Here is a 25,988-nt window from a genome sequence, read left to right on the forward strand (position 1 = left end):
TTTTTTTGGTACAAGGGATTAAAACCAGGAGCACTTAACCACTGAGTCACATCCCGGGCCTCCAGCCCCACCTTCTCCACATTTTTTCTTTGTATTTGAATTAGAGACAGGGTCTTCCTGAGTTCTGTAGGGCCTCACTAAGTTTGAGGCTGACTTTGAACTTGTGGTTCTCCTGCCTGAGGCTTTCCATCCGCTGGGATTACTCTACAGGCCTGTGCCATAGTGCCTGGATCCCAAGGTAAATTCTACTAATGCTTGATTTATACTTTATTTTTTTTCATACTGGAGATTACACCCAGGGATGCAATCACTTAACCACAGAGACTTAGGATTGCTGATGGGGGCCATCAGCAATTCTAAGTCAGCGGGTTCTCAGGGTTCACTGGCAGCAGCTTAACTGGGTTGGGAAGGGTCATTTGGGGAAGATGAACATGGGTAAAGAAGGTTCATCTTAGTGTCTTGCTAAGTTGTTTGGGGCCTCACTAATTTGCTGAGATTGGACTTGAACTTGAGATCCTTCTACCTCAGCCTCCTGAGCCACTGAGATTACAAGCATGCACCACCGTGCCCAGCTCCATTTTATACTCTGGAAGAAACAGTTTCATTGTCAACCAGAAAGTTGCCCATGTTCACACAGCCAACAAGGCATGCACCTGGAATTTAAATCCACTTCTGTTTCATTTAATCATGACCTTCCTACCAAAGGAAGGGCATGCATTAGAGAAAAAAGAAACACAAAACAATTGTTCTTCCTCATCCCAAATGAGGTCAACACACCTCTTCCGTTTCTAGTACTGGAAATATGGCTCCAAGTCTCCTGGGTGGTTTGCAGATTCATGGGGGCCATCAGCAATCCTAAGCCAGCAGGTTCTCAGGGTTCACTGGCAGCAGCTTAACTGGGTTGGGAAGGGTCATTTGGGGAAGATGAACATGGGTAAAGCAGGTTTATTTTAATTCAATGCCCACTTGGTACTTTGTGCAAGATTCTGCTGTAATACGAACAGTTAGATTTTTTCCTTGGTTTGGTAGTGCTTACTCTAAGCCTGACAGTAGAATTTTTATTCTCAAAGCCCATTTTACTGACCTCAGATGCCTTACACACAGAGGGGACGTAAGAGTTCATGGTTTGGGTAAGATGAGACATTTGAATAGGAATAATTTATATACTTTCTATCAAATGGTTGCATGATTACATTTTTTTTTACATTGCTTTGATTTTTTGATTGAGGTCTACAATCAAATTAAAGAATGTAAGTTGCTGAAACACCAAAAGAGGTGAAGAATTTTTCTGCTGGCCATAATATTAATAACTTGTATTTTATTAGCACTCATTATATGCCAGGACTTTGTTTTGAAATTTTTTGGTAAATATTTTCTTGTTTAATTTTTATAGCAGTTATGAAGCGAGTACTATTATTTTCCTTATTTCAGAGTTGAGGAAACTGGGGCACAGAAAAGTTCAGTAAATTGCCCAAAGTCACAGAGTAAGAAAATACTGAAATGATAGTATTCAAACTTAGGTAGTTGGGGCTTGAGCCTGCACCCTACTCTTAGATGCAGCTTAATACAGCAAGAATTGCTATAAATAAGGAAATGAAGGATAAGAGACACCAACTAAGTTGCTCCAGGTTGCACAGTTAATAAGACAAACAGCTGTTTCCAGCCCAGGTCTGTGGGACTCTCTCAGGTTGAATTCCTTCCCCATCTCAAGAAGAACTGACATGCATTTCATGGAACAAAGAACATGCTGCTGCTGAGTGTGTTGGCTCATTCCCTAAGGCTGGCCCTGTCCGAGGACTAGGTGTCCCTGCTACCCAGGTGAGAGGCGTGGTGGCCGTGGATCAATACACATAGGTGTGCTGTGCTGTACATTAGTGTTTCCCTGAAAAGGTGTGTGCTGAGGTTTTGGTCTTGTTTTGTTTAATGCAATCTCTTTTGCCTGTCTTTTGAAGACTGTCCTCATTCATCACGATGGTTCTTCCCACATCTCTTTTTCTTCATCCAGTCTCGCTAAATAATTAATGAGTAGCACTCATAGAAAATGTTGGGTGTCTATTCAGCAAAGGGTCTTGACGGGATTGCTTTTTCCATTGAACATTCTAACATGACAACATTTCAACCTTGGGCGAGACTCAGGGGTGCTGATCTGCTGGGGTGATGCAGAGAGCCCTGGGTTCCTGCTGATCCAGTTTCCTCTCTCTACTCTCTCTTTGGGCAGATTAACTTCCCAGAGTCAGAGGTTTCTTTCAATGCAAAATGGGATCTGATTAAATGAGCTGATGTCCTAAAAACCTTTGGTTCTGGAATTGGCTGCTGACGGGGTTTAGCTCTGTCTTTTCCCCCCACAGCTGTGACCAGCCTCCCTTCCCCAGGCAAACTAATGTCAGAAAGAATCAACCAGCAGCACGATAAATAATTGATCTCTGACATGTGCTTCTAATTCAAATAAAGGGCGTTTGACCACAGTGAGCATTGCATGTGCTTCAAGTATTTTGTGTGGAAAGCTGACGGTTTCTGATAACTTTCTGTGAAGATGTTTTCACAGTGACTAAACCTCTTGGATCTCTTTCTGTCTCAAGTTCAAGTTACTTAGATAGTGATTAAGGCCATTTTATAGGTCCCTGTGGTAAATGATAACAGTAGAGAAAAAAGCATTCTTTGACTATGTAATTTAGCAGGACGATGTTTGGGTTTTCATCTACCGAGTTTGCTCAAATACTTTAAATAATTAACCTGTTTCTCTGCAGCCTGAGGAGTCTCCAAAGTTTCCATCCAGGGCAGTGATGAGTGATCACCCCGCATGGATGGCCTATTTCTTTAGTGGAGTCTCCCTCTTGGTCCAGCTGCTTTTTCTTTGGGATGACAGACAGGAGACACAGTATCCTTTTATACTTGACAATATTTATAAAATAGAATCAACCAATGAGACCAAACAGCCAAAGACAATAGTTTATTTTATTTTCCTTGTAAGGTCCTCCTCAACTTGAGTGCCTACTGAACATCCAAACATTCAGTGGTGTTGGACTGAGCTCCAGACTCTGCCCAAAGGATTCTAAACTGCAGGCAAGAACATTCCCAAGGACGGGTGCCCGGGATAGGCAGGATGGCTTGCCCCCTACCGAATCTCGAGACCTAACCACCAGGTCCCAGGAGGAATGCCTTAAGTCAGCCACTTTATAAACCAGCTGTGGTGACAAGAGCAGTTGGGGAGGTAAGTTTCTCCTCCTGCAGCAACGCTCCAGAGCAGCACAGGCCAGAGATTTGTCCCTCGGGGCCATGCTTTCTATGGGTCTTTATTTAGAAAAGTGCCCTGTCAAGGGCCTTGCTTGCTCTCTGCCCCCAGATTTATCCAAACTGAGTCCCAATGACTAATTTTTGTTTCCCAAGACCTCAGATCTGGGCGGAGAATTTGCTAAGGGCGTCCCTGCAGCATCCCCGTGGGCTGCTGCCTGCCTGCCTGTCTTCTGTAAGCGGGGGGACGGCTAAGTTTTTGTTGTCTTTTTTCTGGGTGGAATGGATCATTCTGCTCCTTTACAAATGAACTCGAGGAAGCGGGAGCCACAGGGATTTGAGGGTGGAGGCAGGCATTTGTGAGGTCCAGAACTCCACCAGGGGCGGAGACCCGGTTTCTATGCATCTCCAGGCGAAGCCCACCTTAAAAACCACAGGGCCTCGCCGCATTCCTTCTAAGAGGTGGGCAACGGCAGCATGCACGGCTGCCACGGAGGTGGCTAACGGGATATTTTAAACTGTGTAGAATTTGGTGCCTGATGAAGAGAATCTCTTATCTTGTACAGGGATCCAGCACCCAAGTCAGAAGCCAGAAGAGGAAGTAGGGATGCAGATCCCTTGTGCTTATTGATGGTCCCCGGGAATGCAGGAAACTGAAGCCGTTTGGTCTCCCTGGGGTCTGCAGAGGCAGTGTAAGAAGAGTCTTCTGCAGGGTTGACTGTGCCCCTTCCCACCCGTCGAGCCCTGAGGTGCTTGCCTTGCCCCTTGGCAGGCCTCCAGGGTCTCAGTGTCAGGCCAAGTGCAAGTGCCATTACAGCAGGGAGTGTCTGCCTTTCTGCTGCAGGGAGGGAAGAAGACAAAGGGAAGGAAGCTCTGCTGCAGGCCCCTCCGAACCCAATGGAGGTCTCTCAGCCACTCGTCTCAGAGGGGTCACCAGCCCAATTCCTCTGTGTTTGTTTTACACTAATGGTGGCATTTCCTCAGCTCCCAGAAAGTATGTCCTTTCCACAGGGACTGGCTCCATCCAATGTCATGCACAAGGTGGACTTTGACACTCTGTCCCTTTTTTACTTACCAGTCTTCTTGTCTCCATAATTCCCTTTGCATCTCTTGCTCACTCTGTCAGAGATCATATTTATTTGCACTCTTGCAAAGCAAGTCTAGAGATATGGGATCCTAGGCCTGCAATCTCTCTCTTGTCTTTCCATTTTCCCTTGTGAGGAAGTGTCCTTGATTTACCTTCTCACAACATGGCTGCAAGGGCATCAGCCATCAAGTCTGAGGATCACTGTGAGTAAAAGGGTATATGTCAGCTAGTTCAGTCCCTATAAAAAAGAGCTTTCGTAAAGGCTACCCTGGAGATCTCTGTTGAGATCACAGAGCTCAGAACAGTGCCACTTAACACCCCTCCCCGCGCACTGAATTTTTTTTTTTTGTTTGTTAACCTGAGCACATTGTTGTCCCAATTAGCAATTTGTCAGAAAGAAGCAGAAAATTGGGTATTTGAAGAAATGGAACTTAAAATGCCCACCTCACTATTCTGCGGTGGAGATTAAGCATGTCTGTATCAAGAAGCGCTTGATGGAGTGGTGGCCCTTGAATGTAGGATTTTCTTCTGTCACTCTGGGAATATCCCTTCCCACAGGAATTGTTTGCAGACTGAGCATGCCCGGGAATATGCTTGATGCCATGATTTGTTCTCCGTCTAAGTAACTTCAATGCATAATTTCATTTTTAGGGAGCAAATGGATGGCATCAAAAAAAAATTCAACCCCCTTATCATCCACAGAGCGTTTAAAACTCGAAATACCATTTTGCACAGAGGCTTTTTGTAATGCTCACAGAAGCAACTGATGGTTATTTTAGATAAAGCTGTCCGCAAGCTGTTAAAAACCCATAGAAATGGTTTTCATTACTGCCTATGTTATGATTATATAAGGCAGTATTCTTATTTTCATCAAACGGGGTTTACACTAGAGAGAATAAGGTATTTGCACATGCGTTTAAGATTATTTTAAGGTATTTATTATTAACATTGGGGGGTTTCCAAGCGTGTTAGAAATCAACACAGAAAGTTAGAGACAACTCGTACACATCAATGCTGATTTTACATTCTCTTTCGTTTGAGGATTTGGTTGTGGAGGAACACAGCACAAAAAAATGCATTTAATTGGAGGTCAAAACCCCTATTCTGATATTGTCAAGGTGAGCATCATGGATAGAGCATCCAGGCAGCAAAACAGAGAAAGAAAACTAGACCTGAGGAAAGCAAACTAACAAATGAAGGGGAGGAGGTTTGATTATTGTCCTGTTGATTTATTTTTTTCTACCTTGGAGATTGTAATACTCTAATTTAGTCAATAATTGCTGCTATACAATCCAAATCTTCAGTGTGTGCGTGTGTGTAATTTAAAAAATGGAATTTGCATTCCTGAAGCAAGGCAGAAGAAAATGTGCAAAGTGTTCATCACTTAGGTCTCTGATTGTAAAGTCCAGGAGAGTTTTGCAATGTAGGACCTAAGTAAATCTTTTATTCCCAAGTCATCAGGAATGACAGATTTTCACATGTGTATTTAAAAAGTAACTTGCTTCTGGGCAGTAGAAAGAGGGAGAAGAAGGAAGGAAGGAGAGAAGGAAAGAAATAGATGGGGACAAGAAGAAAATAAAAGAAAGAGCGCAAAGAACTTCACACCATGTATTTTACTTTTCTTGGAAATCTTGGACTTCACGCTCTACCTCAGTTTACTTGTGTAGTTGAATTTAAGTGGAGAGACAGGGAGAGGAGAGAGAGATTTTCCAGAAAGAAAACAGAAACTATGTGTATGTCTATATAGTTCTATGTTTAAATAAAATACACAAATAAAATCTGTGGCATACACTTATTGCCAAAGCAGAACAACAGAACACACACACACACACACACACATAATTCCCAATGTAGCTAATAATGCCTCAATTTATAAAGCTGAAAGTGATTCTTCCCTCAAAGGTAATTGAATGTGTGCCTAAAGTAATCAGAAGTTGCTATCTCTTAGCCTGGAAACAGAGTATATAAATTTATCTCATGTCCTAACAGGAAAACAATCCTCTAGCATTTAGATTATTCATTTAGTATATATTCAAATTATCTTAATTGTATTATATTTCACAGAATTATCAATTTAAATGGTTGTTCCAGGTTCAACAAAAGATTTTAGTTTCAATTTGTAACTAGAGGCATCTATGCTTTATAAGGTGACCAAGACACATCTGGGCACAAATAAAAACACCTCTCTCCCCTCACCTGCTCCAAGGGAAAAAAAAAAAAAAAAACTTCTATCCCTTACATGGCAGCCTACACTGCAGGCTTTCAGGGCAGAGGCAAAGTTCTCTCTCTCAAAGGGTTCTGAGGATGTCCATTCTCACCCCTTCTGTATGATTCTGTCCTTGAAAGGGGGAGGGGAGGCAGATGAGTGGGGGATCTCAACAGAGAACAGATAAGGGTCATGGCTGCCCACTTCTGTTCCCCATTTGTTGGGGTTCTTTGAGAGAGTAGTGCTGCTCTAAATAACAACGTCAACTTTTCTTCTGCCACGTGGATTCCTCAGCCCCAGCACTCATTAGTTACCCAGGCAAATGGCAGTGAAAAGTCTCAGAATGGTTGGCATTGTCCATTTTCTTACAGCCTCTGCCTCTGCCTGCTGAGGAGACACCATGAGAGGCAGATTAAGTGACTCCACCTGGCCCACGATTTTCACCTTTACGTATCTCAACGTGATGGTACTGAAGACGCGGCTGGTACATCTTGGTGAGAGGACAGGATGCTTTTTATACAAAATCACTTTTGTAGATTGTTATCATTTTTTATAGATTTAAAACCTTATTCATTCTAGTGTACCTGTCTTCCAGTTTTTCCTTATTTCAGCCTCTCGCCTTTATCCCCCATTACAGAACACTGCATCCCCAAGTAAACGAGATGATAAAAGGAGATGAAATGTGCTCCATGAGTCCTCTTAATAGAGTCCGAATGCCAACTTTGCTAGCAAAAAATAAATTTTAATAACAAAAAACTATGGAATTTATATATTATCTTTTATGAGTTTAACCTACTCTATTTACTACCATCACCAGAGAATATAACTGTACCAGTTTTTAAAGCCATGATTAAACTACTTGCCTTAGGTGATTGACAGGAAGATACCATGATCAAGTGGTAGCTCTCCTACTCTGCAGGTCTACATCTGGGACTCTATGGAGACTCGATTTAGAGTCAGGAGAGCTTTCCGGTAAGGGGTTTCCTTACACTCGTCCTCGGCAGAGTTGGTGGTCTCCTCTGGGTTTTCACAGCTGCTGACAATGGCAACTGCACTAAAGGACCTTCTTCTGATGCTGGTATCTGAAGTACAGGATTCTCGGACTGGTGAAGACTTCTCCATATTTTGGAGCTGCTGGTCTTTCCAATCCAGTTGTTTGGCACTGCAGAAGGGGGCATAGACTTCCACACTTCCCTCAAACTGTAAGCAGTTTACTTTATAATACTTCCTCTTCACTTCCAAGACGTCATTAAACCTATGGCCCCAGAGAATTTCTCGGGGAACATAGGAGCTTCTCGATTGGTGAGATGTCCCGGTAGAATCACCAGTGTAGATAAATGTCACCAAGATCTCGAAGTTATCTTTGGCCACTGCTTTGCGATCCAGGGCATACAGAGGACTCTCGTGGTCAATCTCGTGAACGATTGTTACTGGAGTCACCAGGATGATCTGGTCATTGACTAATTTGAGGTCTTTAAATGCCATTGTCATCCGCCCTTCACTGTCTTCCGTGTAGCGGAGAAGCTGGGCTCTCACTGTTCCTTCCACCACGTGATTGGGTCGGAAATCACCAATGCGCCACATGAGGCAAAGCTTCCCATCCCTCATGCCTATCAGAGCAAAATAACTAAACCGGATGGTCTGGGCTCTCTTTCGGGCAGTGGCCATTTTGGCCAGGGCGGCTCCAATGATGAAGGTATTTATGATGCAACTTAAGATGGACTGAAGGATCACGGTGAGCACTGCCACCGAGCACTCCTCAGTGACACAACGATAACCGTACCCTATGGTGGTCTGGGTCTCGAGGGAGAATAAAAATGCCCCTGTGAAAGAGTGAACATTGTCAACACAAGGTGTGATGTCTGGGTCGTTGAGCAGGTCTCCATGATGAAAGGCTATCAGCCAAAAGATGGAGCCAAAGATCAACCAGGAGAGAATGTAAGACAGAGAAAAGATCACAAACATGTGGCGCCATTTGGTGTCCACCAGGGTGGTGAAAATGTCAACCACGTAGCTCCCCCATTCCCCAAAAATGTGCTTGAAGTACACATTGCAATTGCCATCTTTGTGCAGGAGACGCCGCCTTGCTCTTTTCTTCTCAGCGATGACGTGCTCCGGGGAGTAGCCTGGGTATTTGGGGTCCACGTTTACAATTCGGTAGCTGCTGCCGTAATAGCTCATTCTTTCTGGAGTCCTTAGAACATGCAGTTGAGTTTTGCAGTAGTAATACTTCTAGGTGTGTTCCTGTTCTTGATTTTTCTGTTAAGACCTAAAAATAAACAAATAAACACATAAGAAAATTAAACACACTTAACTTAAGCTGTTGATTTCGACTTTCATAGCAGTTGACCAAATCTGGGGCAATTATCTGCCATCTGAAATAGCAAAGTCTTCATTTGAACCATAGAGACATTCAGTATTGATTATGCATTTCAGTTTAGAATTCAACTCGGTCGTGACAGGCAACAAAATATGCAATTAGAGGAAATAACATTTTTTTTTTCTATATGCAGAAGGCTGAGTAAACGCCGTGATTATCCCAAATGATGCCTCACTCCTTTTTCGGACCTAACACAGACAACATTTGCAATTGTTTTTGCAAACTCTTCTTGCACGAGGGCATCTAGAAAACAAAGCAGTTCATAATAGACAAAGGCAAAATATAATTCAGTTGTTTGTCAAGCAGTCTCATAAGTGTTCCAAGGGCTGAATTCATATGGTCTTCCTTGAGGAACAATGCGAGAAAGAGTTTCTACCTCCACTTAATGGAACTTACACACTGGTTGCTAATAAGTGGTCCTCTTCTTCAGTGCCAGCTGCTTCCTCTCCCTTCCACACAGCCTTCTCCTTGTGTGCTTCCCAGAACAGAGCAGAACCCAGGGCATCTCCTGCAGATTAAACTCCTTCCCCTTAGCTCCACCCTTAGTCTTGATTGGAAAATATCTTTCTTACCCCAGAGGAGTTAAAACTGTTCCCAGGTAAACTTTCGGTAAGGTGTAGAGTTGCTTTGGCCTTTGTCTCATAACATCCATCCTTTCTTTCTTTCTTTTACCCACCCCCCCCCATTCACTTTGGACATTGGCAGCTCTTCTCTTTCCCTCTGAATAGAAACCGAAAATTTGCCAAAGTTGCTAATCTTGTTCCCTCTTAAAGGGAGCACACTGCCGCATAGTTGGATCCTTCTCTCTAGCTCTTCTTTGGTTTACTGATGCCTTCACATCCAACCCCAGGCAAAATGACATTTTCTCTCTCTTAGCTCAGTCGTGAAAAAAATGAAAGCATAACATAGAGTTCTTACCGTTTCCAGTACCCTTGGTATAGACTAATGAATTTCTCAGATCAAGTCTGAAAGTAAATTTTAAAACTACAAAGTCAGAATCATATTTAGTTACTTCTGCATGAAAACAAAACAGAGAACTAACTGCAGACTCTTTTCATGATTTAGTAATCATGAGAATGTGTGTTCTGCATACTCTACTTATGCTAGATGGGAGAAAAGTAATGTAGGAGGAGAAATTATACAAGAGGGTCCTCCATTCTGCTGCATAGGAAACTTAGAATAAATACTGTCCCCAATACTAAAATTCCCTAGTACCAACCAGGGAAAGGAAATCACTAAATACTCACCCAACACCTTCCTCTCTCTGAAAGGGAAGAAAGAGTTAACTACCCCCAGTGAAACAGAATCATTGTCCTCCTTCTCCAGGGACCGGATCCACTTACAATGAACTCTTTGTATAGCGGACCACTTACGAGGATGCACTCTGCCCACCACCCAAAATCTTGTTAGGCATGAGTGGATTTCTCTGTCCACCTGCCTGCTTCTCAGCCTGATCTGTTTTGAGCAGTTACATCCTCCTGCTGGTCAGGACTTCCACCATGGTTTGGGGGGACACAATTCTATCACTTCAGAACCTGAACTGTGGCTGCCACAATGCTTTCTGGAATATGGAATGTAAAATACTGCCGTAAATTTTGTCCATACCATAAATTAAAAAAAAAAAAAAAAAAAAAAAGAAAATTCACCAGAGTTTGGTTGTCATAACAACCAGCATCCATTGATCCTTGGAGATTCCCTTCTCGTTTGTCATCAAATGACGCTACAAATAGAAGTCACTATGGAATTCTCAATTTGTGCTCCTACCTGATCATAGGATTCCTGAAAATGGGATGAATTACAATCAGAGGCCCATACGGTTTCAAATTAAAACTATATTTGGAAATAGAATTTTTTTTTTCTTATTACATGCTTCCATCCTCTTTCCTTAAAGAAAACTGCATGTATCATGGGAGGCTGAACATTAGAAAGCACAGTTCATAAATCAAGAGCTACTGTGTGATTCTGCTCTTTCATGTTGCCAAAAGAAAAGAAAAAAAACAGTCTTTATTTGAAATGGCATTTAGTTGGCATCCTTGTGAATTCCAGGGGTGCCAGCAACTGTTCTCAAAAAGTCACTTTTAAAACACCTTCCAAAGAACGCTAATCAGTGCATGAATTTTCAATTAATTCAAGTTACCAGCGAGCAAATTTGAGTATGTGGAAAATTTGTTGCTGAATAATGGAACAATTTTAGAAGTACAAGTTACAACTGTGAGAATTAGGCCCTAAATTCTCCACATCTTCTGATGTGGTTCATTATTGGGATCATCCATTACAACTGATCTGAAAGCAAGCATTCAGATTCTACTGAGGTTCATAAACTTTATTCATTTATTCTTTGAATCTCCAACCATGGAAATGATGTATTTCTTATGCTGAATGTCTTCAAGCCAAATGATAGATGATAGTCAAAGGAATCATATTACCATATTACCTGTGATTATCAAAGGTCATCACATTACCTGTGATTATCAAAGGTCATCACATTACCTTTGCACTGTGGTCAAAGAAGTTTATGGAGGACCTTTGGTCAAAACAGCTAGACAAAATAAACATTTGCTAACCTCTTGGTTAGTACATTGTGTTAATTTGAGCAACTGCTTGCCATTAACTAGCAAAGGAAATCCACCTGTGGATTTACTGGAATTCCAAATTTAACACTGTGTTTCTTGGGATTAAACCCCAGCCTAAAAACACCTCAATATTTCCATAATCATCTTTCTGCCTTTAATTCCACCATGAAAAACCATCGACAATCTCCCTGCCTCTGTTGCATGTTACTCTCCAGAAGCTGATGGAGGCTATTTCCACTGGGTTTAAAAATTCCTTTTATTAAAAAATTGGGAATGGAAATCAGATTGAGCAGAATTACAAAATTATGGAACATGAGGTTCAAAGGTAAGTACTGAGCCAGGGGGAGCCTATTTTCCCGGGTAATTAACCACAAAGGTGGGGAGAGCACTGAGATTTCTTGGCCACAATCATAGAGTCCTTTAAATGGTACTGGTGTAAGGACAGTTTCAGGGTCAGGATGGCAAACCCTCAGAAGGTCATCAGAGCTCATTAAAATGTCCAAGACACCAAGGAAAACCTGACTGATTGATGTCAGTGAGGGAGTTGGAAGAGAGAAGTCAGAGGGATCAGCCCATCCACTGCTGCTAGCTACTTTTCTTATCTAGCAAAGAGCTAGATGAAGTTCAGACATAAACAAAATGTTTCTGAATCGACTCTGACTAGCAGGGTATGCTTCTAGGTCTCAACCTTCTAGGTCTTGATAAGGATTTAAAAAGTTGACCAATGTGGCACATTTCAAATGGGCCATAAACAGCAGGAAATCTTTTCAACAAAGCAGAGAAGCATCCCACATATTTGTTCCCATTTCTGGATGCATAACTTTGCTGCAGACTCATAAATTTTGAAGGATTTTTTTTCTGCCATTTTGCCACATTCTCTCAATTTCATTTATTTACTTTGTGTACTATTGCAGATGGTTCTTCAGAAGTAAGCTTTTTGGGGGGTGAGGAACGAAGGATTGAACCCAGAGGCACTTCATCACTGATATACATCCCCTTCCTCTTTTATTATTATTATTTTTTTATTTTGAGACTGGGTCTCACTAAACTGCTAAGGCTGACCTCAAACTTGAGATCCTCCTGCCTCAGCCTCCAGAGTCCTTGGGATTACCGGCGAGTGCCAGTGCACCAGATCCAAGGTGCACTTTTTATTGGCATGCTGAAGGTACAAACTTGTGCTACATTGATAATAAGATTCAATCTTGTCTCCAGCAACTACTTAACATAAATATATTAATTGCCTAATCAATTGTATAATTTGTGATACACAAGAAAAATATGACCTAAAAAATCTTTGTAAATTCAATTACTGTTGTCCATGCCCTTTAAAGTTAAAAGTACCCTCTTTCCCACATAAAAGACCAGAGTGGTGAACGTGAGTCATCAGTAATCAAGTTACTCTCCTGGCAACTATTAGATAAGTTTTGGTGGAAATGTGAGAACTGACTGGATAGAGAGTAGAAAGGATGGCCTGATTCCTCAAGAAGGTCATTGTCCTTGAACACAGGCTTGCTGGGTGGAGCTCTGTGGGAAGGAGTGGGGACATGGCAGGGGTGCGCAGAACAGGTCACTCAGGGAAGATGCAGACAGGTGGCCCACGTGGGTGGGCTTTCATCACTGAGGAGAAAGAGAGGGGGGTCCAACTAAGACAAACCCAACACAGTTAGGCTGTTTTCCTATTTTATTCAAAACCTGTTCTGCAGCTTCTTGCCTTGGAGTGAGACCGGGGCCCTATCTTGCCTGGAATTCTGATAAGACATGCAGCACTGAGAGGGAGCTCTACTTTCCACCCTGGAACTCCAGCTTTACTCAGAACCTTCTAGATACCGTCCAGACTTCTCTCCAAATCCCCCGATCCGATCCCTGCCTTCAGTTTCTCCTTCGTTCCCAAATCCCTGGGTTGCTTCTCAGCTCCAGCCTGAAGCTGCAGCCGGGGGTAGCAACAGTTTTGGAGCCTCACTAGTGACATTATCCCGAGGTTCTGTTTCCAGTCCAGCTTTTCCCGAAGGGACAGTTATATCTTCATCATGAATCCTTCCTCACCCAGCTTGTTGCTATGTTCTGTAAAGAAGTAGAAATTTGGAGACTCGGATTTTGTTTTCCTTTGAATGTACAGTCTGTATCAAAATCAGTGGAAAACTGTATGGTGATTCCCCAGGAAACTTGGAATGGAACCATCATTTGACCCAGCTATCTCACTCCTCGGTTTATACCCAAAGGACTTAAAATCAACATACTACAGAGATGCAGCCACATCCATGTTTATAGCAGCTCAACTCACAATAGCTAAACTATGGAACCAACCTAGGTGCTCTTCAATAGAAGAATAGATAAAGAAAATATGGTGTCTATATATACATATATATATATATATATATATATATATATATATATGATGGATTAAAGAAGAATGAAATTCTGGCATTTGCTGGTAAATGGATGGAGTTAGAGAATATCATTCTAAGTGAAATAAGTCAACCCCAAAGAATCAAATGCTGAATGTTTTCTCTGATATGCAGATACTAATTCCCAATAAGTGGGGATGGAATAGGGAAGAATAGAATTACTTTATATTAGGTAAAAGGTAAGGATAAATGGAAGTGAAGGGAGGGGGTGTGGGGGTGGGTATGATAGTGGAGTGAAACAGACATTATTACCTCATGTGCATGTATGACTGCATGACCAATGTGATCCTGCCATATGTATAATCAGAAAAATGTGAGCTCACACTCCATTTGTGTATGATCTATCAAAATGTATAAATACATTCTACTGTCATGTACAACTAATTAGAACAAAAAAATTTTAAAAATCAGTTTGATTATTACACATTCTATATGTGTATTAGAATGTCACACAGTCCCATAAATATGGATAATTATTATGTTCAGTTAAAAATAAAATAAATCGTAAATTGTAACAAAATAACATGAATTATGATTCCAAGAAATTTGGCTTAAAAGTCAAATTGTTTTAATAAGAAATCATCTAAAAGAAAGATTTTTTTCTTTGTATTAGGTATTGTAGAGAAACTCTGAAAGGGAGGTCAGCTCTAGTGCCAGGTCTGTCAACTTCCACAGCACCTTGTATAAGTTATTTTTCTCTAAGCCTCAATATACTTATTCATGATATAGGGGCATAACATCCATGTTACAGAGTTATTGTTAGATTTGAATGAAATAATGGATAGAGAGACACCATATCCTGTAATAAGGCCATAGAAGATGCTCAGTTAATATTATGTTGGTCCACATTCTTTAAAGAATCAGTTTCCTCCTTTGAAAAATACTACAACATTTGCTGTTACTGTCTTATACAACTTCCCACTGACATGACATTAGGACAGGCAGTAGGTGGTTCCCCATAGACATTTTATTCAAATTCAGCAATGTTATCCCTGTTTCTTACCAGCAAACCATCAGGGCCACTTCTCTGTCCTTCCACTAGTTTCCCAAAGCCCCAGAGACGAGGTAATTTTTCTTTCTTTTTCACAATGGTCCCATAAGAGAGATCTCCTAGTCCTTGTTTTGCACACACACACACACACACACACACCTGTTCATCCAACTCAGTATGAATATTTGATTTAATTATTCTGAGGAACCAGCCTTAAGGAAACAAGCCTGAGAAGGTTGGCAAAGTTTACAAGTTAAAGAAACTCACAAGATGATTATCCTGCTTGTCCTTTGCCTTAAATCGTGTGTTTATGGATGGTTCTGATGGTTTCTCCTGTTCTTATCTTGCCAACCAGCCTGCCCCTCCCTATCTTGGAGGCTAGCCCAAAATGCTGTGATTTTCCCAGCTGGAGTTGGATCCGAGTTGGTGCAAATGTTAGGTCTGATAAGATCCTATGTCCCTTTAAAAGATATAAGTCAATATTCCTTTGCTGTGTAAAGAAAGCATTTCCCCCAATGACCTCTAAATTCCCTACAGGAGAATTTGTTACTAATGATTTTCATTATTTTTAAAAATTTATTTTCTTAAAAAAACAAAAACAAAGAACTGAATTTCTACTATGTACTAGACCACTCACTTTCAGGCACTGGAGAACAGAATCCCACCTCTGTGGAGTTTATACGAGGGAGTTGCACATCAATAAACTGAAAACAAGAAAGTGAGACAACCTGGGACAGTAATAACTGCGTGGAGAAAGCAAAATAATACGCCAGAATGAAGGAGGCCCAGGAGCCAAGAGGGAGGCTGCTGTTTATCAAAGTCATCAGAGAAGGTTTGGCCCAGGACCTGACATTCAAGCTGAGAACTTGCTCTTCACACACACCTTGGGTAAGAATGCTCCCAGCGCAGACCTGGTCCTCTCTCCTGTTTTGTTTGTTTAAGACAGTCACCATGTGGTTGCTAGGGCTCCCGGTATTTCTAGATGAAGCTTGGCTGCTGTGTGCCTGGTTCTAAGCTAATTCTAAGCCCTGGTTCTCATAAGAACCTGCCATTACGGGAACTCATCTGCATTTTATCGCTGGACTCACCTGCTCTCTCACCTGGTTTCACCTGGCTTACATAACAGCTGGCCTTCCACCTCCTCTCTTGCCTCTCTTATCCAGAACAGCAATCCTACACCTTGAATATTAAACTCCTTCTACTGGGGGTCTATAGTACGACTCTGCAGTAGAGTGGATAAAGGGCAGGAAGGGAGATCAAAGACTTGGATTCTAGTTATGGCTCTTCCAGGTCTTGACTCACCGCCTGACATCATCATTGTACAAATCCCTTTAAGCCCCATGGTATTTATTTAGAACATGGGAACAGTAGTCGATTTAGTTCCAAGTGTTTTTGTGAGGAATAAATATTATCAGAGTACAATGACTAGCACCTTCAAGGTTTCTTTTTATAGTCATCCTTCAACCTTTAACTTAAATAAATATCTTCCCTCTGATGACTCCTAGGTCCTAATTGAGTCTGAGAGATATGAGTGCCCAAGCTGTGATATGAAGAACGAATAGGAATTAACTAAGGGAAGAAGAAAAACTGTCTCCCAGGCAGAGGAAAAAGTACTTTCCAAGGCCCTGTGACTCCAAGATACATAGGGCATGCTTTCCAAAGAGCTGAATGCAAGCAGGAGTGGGAAGAGGAGAGAGATGAGGCTAGAAAGAAGGCCACAGCATAAATCTTATAGGTAGCATCAAAGATTTGGGTCTTTCTCCCAAGAACAATGAATGCTATTGCACTAAGGGTTTTGCATGGTAACTTTTGCATTTTGAAAAGATCACTCCAATTGTCCAGTAGAAAACTGACTGGAGAAATTGAAGAGCAGATTGGGGGATATGAACCAGGAAGTTATTTCAGCCATAGGGTAATAGATGATTATGACTGGAGCTGATATGATACCACAGATGGAGCAGAAATCATCTCTCTCTACAGTATTTCTTCCCCTGCATCCAGAGCAGGGTCACATGACTCAGGGTACAAGATTGAGTCAATCAAGATTGAGTGTTAAGAAAAGGCAATAAATGAAATTATTTAAGGCAACTACAAGGAGTCAGGAGGCCAGTGTTGATGTGGTGTATATCTAAGTGCCCAAGGAAAAAGACACAAATTATGACTTTTTAGCAGACAATCCCTGAGATAACATTTCTTTTTCAATCTTTCCTTTTGCCCAAATCAGGTTCTCTCTCTCATAATTTCTTGGATACTATGAGCTACTTGATATATTTTCCATGAGATTTTCTTCTGCTGTTTTAACTAGTGATACTTTTGTTGTTTGAACAACAAAAGAAAATCAGTTAAAATTCAGTTTAATGTACATTTTAAAAGTATCTTCTATATGCAAATATACCGTCTAATCACTCTCCTGAATCCTGATATTGCAAATCTCAACAGGTCCTAATATATTGGGCCACCTTCACAAAGTAGTTAACTAGCTGCCCCCCCTTGCCAAAGCCATCACGTCTTCAGTCGGCCACAGAAACACCTTCCTAATATGTCTCCCATTTTTGCAATTGCTGTACTTTACCTTTAAAACAAAATAAAAACCTGCCACTCTTTGATCAGAATCCTCCAGTGTCTTCCCACTGCATCTAGAATACATTGTGCAGTCTGAATTCCACGTGGGCTCTGTGCACCTGACCTCTGCCCGTCTGTGGGAGAATTTTCTACTGCTCTCCTCACTGTGTGGCAATGGACCGAGCTCTCCACTACTTCTTCTTTCTCATTACCACAGGGGTTAGAAAACTGCAACCTGAGGGCCAAATGTGACTCTTATTGGTCGTTTTATAAATAAAGTTTTATTGTAATATCCTGATATCATAATTTGGATATTGTCTATGGCCTTGTATTGTCACTGAAGGAGTTCAGGAAATGCCACCCCAAATATGTCACTTAAGTATGCTAGTTACTTCAAACTGAGGGCACTTGTGGATGCAGATGGAAGCCCTCTCTGGGATCCCTGTATCTGCCCACAGATAGATTTTTCAAGAGAAATGCCAATGTCATCCATTCCTTCCCCAAGAGATTCATCAGTCAGGGAAGATTAATTCATATCACAAGAAAGGAGACTGGAAGTGCACCCCATACCCCACCTGCTCCATCACAGATGATCACTTATTCCCCTAGGGAATCATTTACCCAAGTCACTTCCTCTCCCCTGAGATGCCTCCTGCCCCCTCACTCCTATCTTGGGAGCAGGTGTATTTGTGTGTACATCTCACTGGGTTTGGGGGGTGTTCCCCCTTCTTTCCTGTGGTGTCCAATGCACTTATACATTTGGATACTTTTGTTTTGAAATACAGCCTGCTGTCTGTTTATTTCAAACTCATTTATTAAACCCTGAGAGGGCAAAGGGAAATCCTCTTTCTACATCATACATACCTACAGGTAGAATTATCTTTGCCTCCTCGGTGGAAAGTCTGCCAAACCCCGCTCTAACGTGCATGATTAAGGAACTGATGTATTGATTGAATAGATTGGCAGCTCTGTGAGAAAAGGGTCACTCTTATTTACGACTATATCCACAGGAGGTAATATAATATGTGACATACAAATGCACCTACTCATATTTTAAAGGAAAGAATGAATAAATAGTTGAATAATACAAAGGTGATATTCTAAAGGAGAATCAGTTCTAGTAAAAGAATTGGCATTCTGTCTCTGATAATGACACCAGTTCTCATTTCCTTCCATTTATTCTGTCTTTCCTCACCTGTAGCTGCTAGTTCATAAACAGCTCAAAAAAAGCAGATCATACTATTTGTTTTTATTTAGCAGCTTTATGGAGACTGACTCAGAATGAGAACTGCATATAACTGCACTGCAGAACTCTCTGGAAATGTGGAGCTTTAAAAAAAAATGTATCTGATACTACAAAATGTTTACATTTGTTAAATCTATAATTGAATTATTCGAAACGTGGCTTCCCTAATACAAATGCATACCATTAAATGGCCATTTTAAAAACATATTCCAATATATATACCTAATTTGAACTATTGGAGATGTACATATTTAATTTGAGCTTTTCCTGAAGGTCAGTTAGCTATATGTGATAATAGTCTATGAATTTGGTATACCCCAAATCCAGCAATCCCACTTGAAAAAAATAATTCTAAGGAGATGACCATGGATAAGAGCAGGCTGGGCTACATTGGGGGGATATGACAACATGTGACTCTTGGCTAGCCATCTGCTAAATATGGGATTGGTTTACAGGTAATGGTACCGTGATATAATTATCCTGTAATCATCAAAAGTGAGGGAATGGAAGAATTTAAACAGGAATCATTTAAAACATACTGGTTAATGCAAATAAAAACATAACTATAAAATAGCTTAAAAAATAAAATGTTTTAAGATTAAATATATTGAACCATGGAGAAAATTCAAATTATATACAACAAGCTATTAATTATGGACCTCTCAGATTGGTGTGGTTGTTTTCTCCTCCTTTTTCTTCCATTTACATTTTTATGTATCTATCTAGAATTTTACAGTGAACATGCATGTCTTTCACCAAAACAGAACCAGGTATTTTCAGTTGATACTCTTGAAGCATACTAATTCAGAGGCTCCATAAAGAGAAAACAAAGCAATAGCCATCTAAAAGCATTTATTAGACCTTTTTAAAAGGCAGCTATAAATAGCCCAGAGAGGCAGACAGTCTTACAGACGTTTCAAGTCAGACATCGATGCTGTAATTGTTGCTGGAACAATTCACAGAAACAAATCGAGTGACATTTAATTCATCTAAGTAAAACCAGATCTCATTTAAAACAAGGGGGCGGAGGAAAGAGGCAGCCCAGAGACGGATCAGATATGAACACTGGAGACCAATTGGAGAAATCATGGAAGCGAGCGGGAGCGGATCAGGGCTGCGAACGGCGAGTTAGCAAAGGGATTTCCCCCTCAGTGCCCCCTCTCGTACCTTCTTCATTCCAGACCGCATTAAATGCTAACACCTTCACTTCTTGGCTTGGTACTGCAAAGTCTGTTTTAGGAATCTTACTTTTATCTTAATATTTTAAAAACTTTGGAAAGAGCATGTTAAAAATTGTGCTATTATGCAATCATAAGACTCTGGGGTCTACACTGACAAGCTTTTAAGACCCAAAGTAATAGTGCTTTAAATGGATGCCTTCTGAAGAGGCAGTTGTGGAATTAGGGTACCGATTGGCTTAACTAGTTTTCTCCTCCCACTTCTTAATAAAGGCATATTCACAGATTCTGCTCCCTCACACAGACACCCCACTAGCAATGCTTTTAACAATGCTTTCAAAATCTCTCCTAATCTCCACCCCTTCCTAATCTGGGAGAGGGGTACAGGATCCCCTTTCTTCCCCATCATAGACAGAACTCTGTCCTTGAGCTCATACCCACCATAAGTAACTGTGGGGATGGCACCATAAGATCTCAGAAATGACTTTCTCCCAAATTAACAAGTGAATTACAACTCCAGACAGAGAACTCATGGAATATATAGCCTTTGAATCACCTCTTTAAAATAATCCTTGCTCCCCTTGATGGGCAGAATCACAGACTCTGGGATAGGAGTTCCCCTGAGTTTTCCTTGCTGGCAAAGCAATAAAACTTCTTGTTCTGTGTTCTCAATAAATAAATAAATGAAGTGTAGCCTTCTAACAACTTCCTTCCAAGTCCTAGGGGAGCACATGACGTTTGCAGATCTTTGGGCTCCATCTGCCTTATTCCAATTTCATGGCATCATTTGACTCTTGTGCATCCTCAAGGTTGACATCTACCAACCTAAAATTCTAAGGATCGAGGCTGGATCCTGAGAGATGTGAGTTTGTTTTCAGATGCCTGCTTGATCTCTGGAAACACCCGGCACTTTTGCAAAAAGCATTCAACCTCTTTGAACTTCGGTTTGCTCATCTGAAAATGCACATCTGTGGATGGCTATGAGGACAATGTGAACCTGCTTCACCATGCCTGGTGTGTAGTAGGTATTTAATAATACTGCTGGTCGCTTCGAGTACATTCTCGACTCAGCCAAATAATAATTGAAAGTGGAGTCATCTTATGCAGGACAACGTGATTGCATTGTCAAATCCATATGAGAGAGAGTTGACTACCATTTTTTTCCCCACTGTTAATTATAAGGCTGACAATTTCCCAGACCTGATTAAGAGTTCACCTTGGTTTCTAATTGCCTTGACCTTCACAACCTTCAGGAAGATATGACGGAGCTGCCTAGAAGAACTTCAAGTGCCATGAAGCTAGAAATCAGGTAGTGGCCACCCACGTTTATCTCAAGAGTCTCTTTATTGTGGGTCTCAGTGCCAGGTTACTTACCACTGACTTTTACCAACTCCCCTACGGTGTCTTTTGGGAGCAACTTTGCTTGAACCAAACTGTTCACTCCAAAACAATTGTGATTTATGGAAAGCATATGTGCCGTGACCTTTGACCTTCTCAGAGTTTGGTATTTGTGGTATTTCAACAGACATCCAAATCCTAGCTCTCTGTTGCTATTTTCCCATTTGTGAGAACGGCCTACAAGTTTCCTCTTTGGCAATGGATGGGAGTCTATTTATTAGTCCATCCCATCTGCCCGGAATCACTGAGCTCACAGATGTGATTTGCTCGCAGACTAGGAACTCCCTGGATAGTGTCTACAACTTCTTTGACCTTTAAATGATTCAGTTTCTGTTTTAAGCTGTCAGAATGAAAACCCAGGACATCTTTATTGGGGAGGAAAATAAAGCAAGTGTTCCTGACTGCTGCTGCCATTCCCATTTCCCCTGTGGATACAGATGAATTGAGAAGACCTTGGGATGCAAGACAGAAACTCCTCCTAGGAAGATTGCCTCTTAAAGCAACACTGTAAACTGCTTATTGCCTATCACAGGAGATTAGCTTTCTGTTAGTACGTGCATTCCCGTGACCCCTTGGTAAGGAAGCTTAACACTTGCTGCAGATAATAGGAGATTTAGGGAGCTGATAGGAGTCAGTGTGTTTGATAGACTCTTGAATTTCCATGGCATTTAATTTTCTATGCTTTTTCTACCAGTTACACTTTTGTTTCCACTATGATGCCGGAGAAAAAGAGTAAATCATCCTTTTCTGATCTGGGATTAGATTTCATTTTCTATAAAGGTCTGTACAAACTGTGATAACCCAAGTCAGTAAGACCTTTCTTAAAAAGGGAAGTGATCCATTCCAGTGTTTCTCAGACTGGAGTATTCTTTCTAAGGGGTGCTGGGGAATTGAGGTTGGGGGTGTTTTGCCTTCAATCTCATGTTGAGATATTTAAACCTTCCCAGTAAGATTCTAAAACATTGGGCCCAGTAGATCCTGCCTATAGTCCCAGCAATTCTGGAGGCTGAGGCAGGAGGATTGCAAGTTGGAGGCCAGCCTCAGTAATCTAGAGAGACCCTGTCTCAAAACAAAGAACAACAAAGGCTTGGCGTATAGCAACCTCAGGACCAAAAAAAAAAAAAAGGGGGTTTATACCATTTAACCAAATAAGCCAATGCCTGCAGTGGTCTAGAAAAGATTGTGGAAATGATTTTTGCAAAGTCTTTAATTCAATCAATATTTAACTCTATCTGAGGTGTTTTGAGGACTGTGACTAAGGATTTTGAGGACTATTACTGCCCTTAAGAAGCTCAGTCTCACCAAGTCGACCACAGACGTTCTGGCGTGGCCACCTCCGAGAAGGGAGACCTTTGTTCTAGAACAGTACCCAAGTACCTGGATGCTGCCAGATCTAAAATTGGTGGTGGAGTTTGAGGCCCCTCCCAGCATCTAAGAGTCAAAGAGGTTTCCCACCGCTCTCCTTTTTGTGGTTAATACTTCTTTTCTAGGTCAATGAAGGAAATTCGAGCCAAAGATAAGCCATAAAAGTAAGTAGTGAGAAATTTAATTGCATTTGATTTGGGATAAATCCTAGACTTTGAAAAAAATGCCCCATGGATATACATCAAGTAATTTTTTTATTATCTGAATTCAAGCTATCAGATGCAAAAGATATAATCAAGAGGAATATTCTAAGTCATTGAATAAAAGGCAGTTGGGAAATTTAAAATAATTCCTTGGTTAATTCGTCCTACAGACAATGAACCCAGGAACATTCGAGTGGTGTATGGCTTGAATAAACACATTTCTCACATGCAAAAACAAATTCTTTCTTAGTTAAGAAGACACTCAGGGGGCTGGGGAGATAGCTCAGTCAGTAGAGTGCTTGCTTTGTAAGCATAAGGCCCTGGGTTCAATCCCCAGCACCCCCCAAAAAAAGAACACACTCAGTTAGTTGCATGGGGAATAATGCCTAATGCATCTTGAAAATTTAGTAGTTTTTAGCTACTGATTTTTAAAAGATTATAATAATTTTAACCATAAATCATGGTCCACTTTGATGATTGGAGAAGGGAAGACAGATAAGACACAAATATTTCTCTGCTAACAAAATTTACCTTTTGCTTCATGCTAGTCAAAATGCCTCTTTGCACCCACATGTGGTAGATATGCCTTATGAAAAATTAATCCAACTAACGAGACTTAGAAGTATAGTAGACATTTTAAATATTTGTGGAAAGATGATACTATGAACTTAAATTTATTTTTTTCCATTTGTAGAGTTCAGGACCAGGGGAAGAAATGTTGGCCCTTTAACTGAGAAGGGTAAACTTCATGAGTATCCAAGTTCCCAAATCTCATGTAACTTGCCGGCAGAAAGATAGACTGGATGCCCTCATTGAAAAACATTAGAAGCCAATTCTCAAAGATGGATTTTCAACCACTTGTTGGGGGTTCCCATGCCAGCTCCCATATACAGAAACACTTAAGAGAAGCGACATAATAGGTTAAGGAAATACTTTCCCTGTTAGTCATTCACATTTGGCTAAATGGCAGTAAAATCTCATGAGAACCAAAGAAGCCCAAGGCCCAGGCCATCACCCCCTGATTCCCCCAGGCTTCCACTTGGTTCTGGAATGTTTGGTCCAGGCTTGCCTAAGCATGGCAACATCTTATACATGCCAGTCATGCAGAGCTCCTCTCCTGAGCAAGGCCGTTCAGGATTTCTGTTCTCGATGCAACACAGTGGGAACCATGCCCTTACCTGTCTGTGGGAAGATTGCCCCAGTTCTTTTCCCCAAGGAGATTTCACTCTCAGTTTAACAGAACAGCATTAATCCAAATCAGAGCTATCTAGTCCTTGACCGCCAGGAAGTCAAAAAGTACAGCCAAGGAGCAACGTGGTATGACCATGAAGGTCCAACTTAAGAACAGGTGGTGGTGCTCGCCAATCTTTCTCTACCCATTCCCAGCTTCCACTTTCAGAGACATCTCCCCCTCTGCCCAGTCTCACCTCTTCTTTCAGGAGCTCAATGTCATGTCCATCTCCTCTGATCCAAACAGCAATCCTGAAGGGCAGGTTGTCTTACATCTTTTATGTCTTGCAAATGAAGAAGCTAGATTTCAGAGTATTTTATTATATGCTGTAAGAGTTTGCCAAAGAACTCAGATTGCAAGACCCTGAAACCAGATTGTAAGTGGTGCATGAAAGTCAACATCATACCCGTGGATGTGCTTATCTTTTGTATAGAAGACTTGCACCAGATTTCTCGAATCTAGGAGATTATATGTTCTTCCTCTAATTCTGAATATGAGGTTGTAGGGAGGTGTTTCAGCATTCAGAGGTAACTCTCTAACTTTCCTGAGACGAGTCTACTGGCTCCACTTATAAATTCAGCCCTTGATATACATGCCAGTGTACACAGGTACAACTAAATGTGGAACAGTAAATCCCGTCAGATCAAACCATCAAGAATCTGAAATAGCAGCAAGGAAAGAGGACAGAACTGGGAGGGATGCTCTTGAGTAGCACTAACTGGGTCTTGCCTTTTCATGCAGAATGCTTCCAATTATGGCCTTATATGGCCTGTGGGTGGGCTAGAGGAAGGACCTCTTGTCTCTGGACACCCTTTGTAATTATCCCAACATGTTTTAACACATAAGGGAAAAAAAATTCAGCACATCCTGAGGAAATCAGGGAGGATAAAACTTTCTTTTGCCTGGGTGCAAAGTATGCAGAATTATCTTGGTATTGATTCCTTCTGCAGTGAGAAGCTTTACACTTAGGTAAGAATTAACTGAATCCTAAGGAATGAATGCTAAAAATGAGTGTGCATGCATGTGTGTGTGTGTGTGTGTGTGTGTGTGTGTGTAGGTGTATAAGTCTGGTTCCTGATGAATGAATTAGAGGGTCCACATTCTAGTCTCTCCTCCATACAAGTCCTTAGTTGTTTGTGCACAGCCCAAGGTCATTTCCACCAAGGTTTAAAAGAAAACTGGTTCACTCTTCTAAGGGCTCTCTCAAACTGCCACCAGCATGCCTGCTGATTATTGCAACTGTGATGTTAGATACAGGGAGGATGTGGGTGGGAAAGAATGACTCCAAATAAAAGGGCTTTTGTCAGTGGCAGCTATGCAACAACAAAAAGAATGAGAGAGAGAGAGAGAGAGAGAGAGATTCATGCCCTAACAGGTAGTGGAGGAGGGTCCTTTATCAGGTAAAATCAGACATGAAAGAATACCTGAGTCGGTGTATCAAAGGAAAAAAGTATTTCATTTAGATAGAGGAATAAATTCATGAGATAGGAAGAACCACTTCAAGAGATGTACTGTGCAACTTGGTGACTATGAAAAAAAAATGTGTTTTACTCTTGAAAACTGCTAAGAAAATAGATTTTGAGTTTTCTCATCACACACACACAAAAAAGATAAAAATGTGAGGTAATGCCGTTCCACAGTGTATTCATACTTCAAACAACTTATGCATGATAAACATATATTTTTATGTTAATTAAAAATAAATAGATAAGTAAAACTTGCAGTTTGTTGGGAACCTGAGAAAACACATCTCCATCCTCATTTCCAAAAAATGCTACAAGGTTAGAGCATCTGTGATAATTTTCAGGTGTGGGTGGTGTCTTCAACTTTGGAGAGATTGTCTCCTGACCTTAGAGATGGAAGACAACCCTCACCTTGAGTCTCTTAGTCTAGAAAGTCCACTGCAGTGCTGACCAGGACAGTGTAGGGAGC

The 25,988-nt window shown here is 41.2% G+C and overlaps 1 protein-coding gene across 5 annotated transcripts in view; it reads right to left on the reverse strand.

The window, feature by feature from the left end:
* Positions 1-3,029: 3,029 nt before the first annotated feature.
* The window catches only part of Kcnj16 (potassium inwardly rectifying channel subfamily J member 16), a 55,470-nt gene continuing 32,511 nt past the window's right edge, over positions 3,030-25,988 (reverse strand). Inside the window, exons 2-3 of one of the 5 annotated variants that reach the window (XR_007107580.1) lie at positions 7,388-8,793; positions 3,030-4,519 (exon numbers count right to left, since the gene is read on the reverse strand). Coding sequence is in view for 4 of the 5 variants with exons in the window: in XM_047542834.1 (XP_047398790.1) it covers positions 7,446-8,705 (1,260 nt within the window). In the remaining variant the exon portion in view is untranslated. Of the gene's footprint in view, positions 4,520-5,216; positions 8,794-9,300; positions 9,320-14,885; positions 14,904-24,252; positions 24,275-25,988 lie in introns of those variants that run through there. The other 4 variants (XM_047542834.1, XM_047542836.1, XM_047542835.1 and 1 more) reach the window with 4 other exon arrangements.

The sequence above is a fragment of the Sciurus carolinensis genome, chromosome 3 (assembly GCF_902686445.1).
Source record: "Sciurus carolinensis chromosome 3, mSciCar1.2, whole genome shotgun sequence".
Taxonomy (NCBI): Eukaryota; Metazoa; Chordata; class Mammalia; order Rodentia; family Sciuridae; genus Sciurus; species Sciurus carolinensis.